This window comes from Cherax quadricarinatus, chromosome 36, assembly GCF_038502225.1.
Source record: "Cherax quadricarinatus isolate ZL_2023a chromosome 36, ASM3850222v1, whole genome shotgun sequence".
Classification (NCBI taxonomy): domain Eukaryota; kingdom Metazoa; phylum Arthropoda; class Malacostraca; order Decapoda; family Parastacidae; genus Cherax; species Cherax quadricarinatus.
In genome coordinates, this window is record NC_091327.1 from 6,634,522 (window position 1) to 6,642,021 (window position 7,500).

Sequence of the window (7,500 nt, forward strand, 5' to 3'; positions counted from 1 at the left end):
TGGTGATCTAGCAAAATGGGTATGTGAGAGTGTATTTGTACGACGTGCTTCTATCTTAACGGCAGTCTCTCCTAATCCAAGTTATCTTCAGTTTTTAAGCGCAGTGCTGCAGCTTGCCGTTGCTCTACACTCTCAGGTATATTTGTTATTATTTATTTATTTATTTATTATCACACTGGCCGATTCCCACCAAGGCAGGGTGGCCCGAAAAAGAAAAACTTTCACCATCATTCACTCCATCACTGTCTTGCCAGAAGGGTGCTTTACACTACAGTTTTTAAACTGCAACATTAACACCCCTCCTTCAGAGTGCAGGCACTGTACTTCCCATCTCCAGGACTCAAGTCCGGCCTGCCAGTTTCCCTGAACCCCTTCATAAATGTTACTTTGCTCACACTCCAACAGCACGTCAAGTATTAAAAACGATTTGTCTCCATTCACTCCTATCAAACACGCTCACGCATGTCTGCTGGAAGTCAAAGCCCCTCGCACACAAAACCTCCTTTACCCCCTCCCTCCAACCTTTCCTAGGCCGACCCCTACCTCACTTTCCTTCCACTACAGACTGATACACTCTTGAAGTCACTCTGTTTCGCTCCATTCTCTCTACATGTCCGAACCACCTCAACAACCCTTCCTCAGCCCTTTGGACAACAGTTTTGGTAATCCCGCACCTCCTCCTAACTTCCAAACTACGAATTCTCTGCATTATATTCACACCACACATTGCCCTCAGACATGACATCTCCACTGCCTCCAGTCTTCTCCTCGCTGCAACATTCATCACCCATGCTTCACACCCATATAAGAGCGTTGGTAAAACTATACTCTCATACATTCCCCTCTTTGCCTCCAAGGACAAAGTTCTTTGTCTCCACAGACTCCTAAGTGCACCACTCACCCTTTTCCCCTCATCAATTCTATGATTCACCTCATCTTTCATAGACCCATCCGCTGACACGTCCACTCCCAAATATCTGAATACATTCACCTCCTCCATACTCTCTCCCACCAATATGATATCCAATCTTTCGTCACCTAATCTTTTGTTATCCTCATAACCTTACTCTTTCCTGTATTCACTTTTAATTTTCTTCTTTTGCACACCCTACCAAATTCATCCACCAATCTCTGCAACTTCTCTTCAGAATCTCCCAAGAGCACAGCGTCATCAGCAAAGAGCAACTGTGACAACTCCCACTTTGTGTGTGGTTCTTTATCTTTTAACTCCACGCCTTTTGCCAAGACCCTCGCATTTACTTTTCTTACAACCCCATCTATAAATATATTAAACCACCACGGTGACATCACACATCCTTGTCTAAGGCCTACTTTTACTGGGAAATAATTTCCCTCTTTCTTACGTACTCTAATTTGAGCCTCACTATCCTTGTAAAAACTCTTCACTGCTTTCAGTAACATACCTCCTACACCATACACCTGCAACATCTGCCACATTGCCCCGCTATCCACCCTGTCATACGCCTTTTCCAAATCCATAAATGCCACAAAGACCTCTTTAGCCTTATCTAAATACTGTTCACTTATATGCTTCACTGTAAACACCTGGTCCACACACCCCCTACCTTTCCTAAAGCCTCCTTGTTCATCTGCTATCCCATTCTCCGTCTTACTCTTAATTCTTTCAATAATAACTCTACCATACACTTTACCAGGTATACTCAACAGACTTATCCCCCTATAATTTTTGCACTCTCTTTTGTCCCCTTTGCCTTTATACAAAGGAACTATGCATGCTCTCTGCCAATCCCTAGGTACCTTACCCTCTTGCATACATTTATTAAATAATAGCACGAACCACTCCAAAACTATATCCCCACCTGCTTTTAACATTTCTATCTTTATCCCATCAATCCCAGCTGCCTTACTCCCTTTCATTTTACCTACTGCCTCACGAACTTCCCCCACATTCACAACTGGCTCTTCCTCACTCCTATAAGATGTTATTCCTCCTTGCCCTATACATGAAATCACAGCTTCCCTATCTTATCAACATTTAACAGTTCCTCAAAATATTCCCTCCATCTTCCCAATACCACTAACTATCCATTTAATAACTCTCCTCTCCTATTTTTAACTGACAAATGCATTTGTTCTCTAGGCTTCCTTAACTTGTTAATCTCACTCCAAAACTTTTTCTTATTTTCAACAAAATTTGTTGATAACATCTCACCCACTCTCTCATTTGCTCTCTTTTTACATTGCTTCACCACTCTCTTAACCTCTCTCTTTTTCTCCATATACTCTTCCCTCCTTGCATCACTTCTACTTTGTAAAAACTTCTCATATGCTAACTTTTTCTCCCTTACTACAGTGGACCCCCGGTATTCGATATTAATCCATTCCTGAGAGCTCATCGAATACCGATAATATCGAAAGCCGAATCAATTTTCCTCATAAGAAATAATGGAAATCAAATTAATCTGTGCAAGACTCGCAAAAGTATGAAAAAAAAAATTTTACTACATGAAATATTAAGTTTAATGCATGAAAATAATTACAATAACAATAAAATAATTGACACTTACCTTCGATGAAAATCTGGTGATGATTGATGGGATGGGAGGAGGGGAGAGGTGTTAGTGTTTAGAAGGGGAATCCCCTTCCATTAGGACTTGAGCTAGCAAGTCCTTTTCTGGGGTTACTTCTCTTCTTCTTTTAATGCCACTAGGACCAGCTTGAGAGTCACTGGACCTCTGTCGCACAACAAATCTGTCCATAGAGCTCTGTACCCCCCGTTCCTTTATGATTTGTCTAAAATGGGCCACAGCATTGTCATTGTAATAGTCACCAGCACGGCTTGCAATAGCTGTGTTAGGGTGATTTTCATCTATAAATGTTTGCACTTCAACCCACTGTGCACACATTTCCTTAATTTTTGAGGTAGGCACAATGGATTCCACAACTCGCATAGGCTTCTCAGGGTTAGCCCCAAACCCTTCAAAATCTTTCTTAATTTCCATACTAATTCTCACCCTTTTTACCATAGGGTTGGCACTAGAAGCTTTCTTAGGCCCCATGGTGACTTATTTTGCAGAAACAAGCACCAAACACAGTGATAATGTGGATAATATGGAATGTACCGAATGTATCCTGAGATGCGCACACACTGGCTGGCTTGTGAACACTGGCACACACTGGGCAGTTCAGGCCACACGTATGAATCGTATCGAATACCGAGCAAAATTTTTTGTGATATAATGCATCAAATACCGGATTTATCGAATACCGATGCCACCGAATACCGGGGTTCCACTGTACTCTCTTTACATCATCATTCCACCAATCGCTCCTCTTCCCTCCTGCACCCACTTTCCTGTAACCACAAACTTCTGCTGAACACTCTGACACTACATTTTTAAACCTACCCCATACCTCTTCGACCCCATTGCTTATGCTCTCATTAGCCCATCTATCTTCCAATAGTTGTTTATATCTTACCCTAACTGCCTCCTCTTTTAGTTTATAAACCTTCACCTCTCTCTTACCTGATGCTTCTATTCTCCTTGTATTCCATCTACCTTTTACTCTAGTGTAGCTACAACTAAAAAGTGATCTGATATATGTGTGGCCCCTCTATAAACATGTACATCCTGAAGTCTATTCAACAGTCTTTTATCTACCAATACATAATCCAACAAACTACTGTCATTTCGCACTACATCATATCTTGTATACTTATCCTCTTTTTCTTAAAATATGTATTACCTATAACTAAACCCCTTTCTATACAAATTTCAATCAAAGGGCTCCCATTATCATTTACACCTGGCACCCCAAACTTACCTACCACACCCTCTTTAAAAGTTTCTCCTACTTTAGCATTCAGGTCCCCTACCACAGTTACTCTCTCACTTGGTTCAAAGGTTCCTATACATTCACTTAACATCTCCCAAAATCTCTCTCTCTCCTCTACAGGTGCATACGCCGTCTCCCACCGAGGCAGGGTGACCCAAAAAAGAAAGAAAATCCCCAAAAAGAAAATACTTTCATCATCATTCAACACTTTCACCACACTCACACATTATCACTGTTTTTGCAGAGGTGCTCAGAATACAACAGTTTAGAAGCATACACATATAAAGATACACAACATATCCCTCCAAACTGCCAATATCCCAAACCCCTCCTTTAAAGTGCAGGCATTGTACTTCCCATTTCCAGGACTCAAGTCCGACTATATGAAAATAACCGGTTTCCCTGAATCCCTTCACTAAATATTACCCTGCTCACACTCCAACAGATCGTCAGGTCCTGAGTACCATTCGTCTCCATTCACTCCTATCTAACACACTCACACACGCTTGCTGGAAGTCCAAGCCCCTTGCCCAAAAAACCTCCTTTACCCCCTCTCTCCAACCCTTTCGAGGACGACCCCTACCCCGCCTTCCTTCCCTTATAGATTTGTATGCTTTCCATGTCATTCTACTTTGATCCATTCTCTCTAAATGACCAAACCACCTCAACAACCCCTCTTCTGCCCTCTGACTAATACTTTTATTAACTCCACACCTTTTGATAATTTCCACACTCCGAATTTTCTGCATAATATTTACACCACACATTGCCCTTAAACAGGACATCTCCACTGCCTCCAACCGTCTCCTCGCTGCTGCATTTACCACCCAAGCTTCACACCCATATAAGAGTGTTGGTACTACTATACTTTCATACATTCCCTTCTTTGCCTCCATAGATAACTTTTTTTGACTCCACATATACCTCAACGCACCACTCACCTTTTTTCCCTCATCAGTTCTATGATTAACCTCATCCTTCATAAATCCATCCGCCGACACGTCAACTCCCAAGTATCTGAAAACATTCACTTCTTCAATACTCCTCCTCTCCAATTTGATATCCAATTTTGCTTTATCTAAATCATTTGATACCCTCATCACCTTACCCTTTTCTATGTTCACTTTCAACTTTCTACCTTTACACACATTCCCAAACTCATCCACTAACCTTTGCAATTTTTCTTTAGAATCTCCCATAAGCACAGTATCATCAGCAAAAAGTAACTGTGTCAATTCCCGTTTTGAATTTGATTCCCCAAAATTTAATCCCACCCCTCTCCTGAACACCCTAGCATTTACTTCCTTTACAACCCCATCTATAAATATATTAAACAACCATGGTGACGTTACACATCCCTGTCTAAGACTTACTTTTACTGGGAAGTAGTCTCCCTCTCTTCTACACACACTAACCTGAGCCTCACTATCCTCATAAAAACACTTTACAGCATTTAATAACTTACCACCTATTCCATATACTTGCAACATCTGCCACATTGCTCCTCTATCCACTCTATCATATGCCTTTTCTAAATCCATAAATGCAATAAAAACTTCCCTACCTTTATCTAAATACTGTTCACATATATGCTTCAATGTAAACACTTGATCTACACATCCCCTACTCACTCTGAAACCTCCTTGCTCATCCGCAATCGTACATTCTGTCTTACCTCTAATTGTTTCAATTATAACCCTACTGTACACTTTTCCTGGTATACTCAGTAAACTTATTCCTCTATAATTTTTACAGTCTCTTTTGTCCCCTTTCCCTTTATATAAAGGGACTATACATGCTCTCCGCCAATCCCTAGGTACCTTCCCCTCTTTCATACATTTATTAAACAAAAGTACCAACCACTCCAACACTATATCCCCCCCTGCTTTTAACATTTCTGTCATGATCCCATCAGTTTCAGCTGCTTTACCCCCTTTCATTCTACGTAATGCCTCACGTACCTCCCCCACACTTACATTCTGCTCTTCTTCACTCCTAAAAGATGGTATACCTCCCTGACAGTGAATGAAATTACTTCCTCTCTTTCTTCCTTAACATTTAAAAGTTCATCAAAATATTCTTGCCATCTACCTAATACCTCCATCTCCCCATCTACTAACTCCCCTACTCTGTTTTTAACTGACAAATCCATACTTTTCTTAGGCTTTCTTAACTTGTTTAACTCACTCCAAAATTTTTTCTTATTTTCATTAAAATTTCTTGACAGTGCCTCTCCCACTCTATCATCTTCTCTCCTTTTGCACTCTCTCACCACTCTCTTTACCTTTCTTTTACTCTCCATATACTCTGCTCTTCTTATAACACTTGTGCTTTGTAAAAACCTCTCATAAGCTACCTTTTTCTCTTTTATCACACCCTTTACTTCATTCCACCAATCACTCCTCTTTCCTCCTGCCCCCACCCTCCTATAACCACAAACTTCTGCCCCACATTCTAATACTGCATTTTTAAAACTATTCCAACCCTCTTCAACCCCCCCCCTCTACTCATCTTTGCACTAGCCCACCTTTCTGCCAATAGTCGCTTATATCTCACCCGAACTTCCTCCTCCCTTAGTTTATACACTTTCACCTCCCTCTTACTTGTTGTTGCCACCTTCCTCTTTTCCCATCTACCTCTTACTCTAACTGTAGCTACAACTAAATAATGATCCGATATATCAGTTGCCCCTCTATAAACATGTACATCCTGTAGCCTACCCATCAACCTTTTATCCACCAATACATAATCTAATAAACTACTTTCGTTACGTGCTACATCATACCTTGTATATTTATTTATCCTCTTTTTCATAAAATATATATTACTTATTACCAAATCTCTTTCTACACATAGCTCAATTAAAGGCTCCCCATTTACATTTACCCTTGGCACCCCAAGTTTACCTACTACTCCCTCCATAACATTTTTACCCACTTTAGCATTGAAATCCCCAACCACCATTACTCTCACACTTGATTCAAAACTCCCCACGCATTCACTCAACATTTCCCAAAATCTCTCTCTCTCTCTCTCTCTCTCTCTACACTTCTCTCTTCTCCTGGTGCATACACACTTATTATAACCCACTTTTCACATCCAATCTTTATTTTACTCCACATAATCCTTGAATTAATACATTTATAGTCCCTCTTTTCCTGCCATAGCTTATCCTTCAACATTATTGCTACTCCTTCTTTAGCTCTAACTCTATTTGAAACCCCTGACCTAATCCCATTTATTCCTCTCCATTGAAACTCTCCCACCCCCTTCAGCTTTGTTTCACTTAAAGCCAGGACATCCAGTTTCTTCTCATTCATAACATCCACAATCATCTCTTTCTTATCATTTGCACAACATCCACGCACATTCAGACTTCCCACTTGGACAATTATCTTCTTATTCTTTTTAGTAACCTTTACAGGAAAAGGGGTTACTAGCCCATTGTTCCCGGCATTTTAGTTTACTTTTACAACACACATGGCTTATGGAGGAAAGATTCTTATTCCACTTCCCCATGGATATAAAACAGACAGACAAAAGACATATGTACACCTACCATCTGACTTACGACCAAGCTTGGTTTCGACCAACCAGTCCTAAGTCAAAATGGACGTAAGTCGAACCTTCGAAAACTGCCGACATACTGGGTAGGGCATAATGTCAAACCTTTGCTATATA

At 40.7% G+C, this 7,500-nt stretch overlaps 1 protein-coding gene across 2 annotated transcripts in view; it reads left to right on the forward strand.

The window, feature by feature from the left end:
• The window catches only part of LOC128691314 (DNA-dependent protein kinase catalytic subunit), a 1,096,584-nt gene that overhangs the window by 511,340 nt on the left and 577,744 nt on the right, over positions 1-7,500 (forward strand). For both annotated transcript variants that reach the window (XM_070091676.1, XM_070091677.1), the window contains exon 25: positions 1-136. This exon is cut by the window's left edge and continues 17 nt beyond it. In XM_070091676.1, coding sequence (XP_069947777.1) covers positions 1-136 — 136 coding nt within the window. The remainder of the gene's footprint in view (positions 137-7,500) is intronic.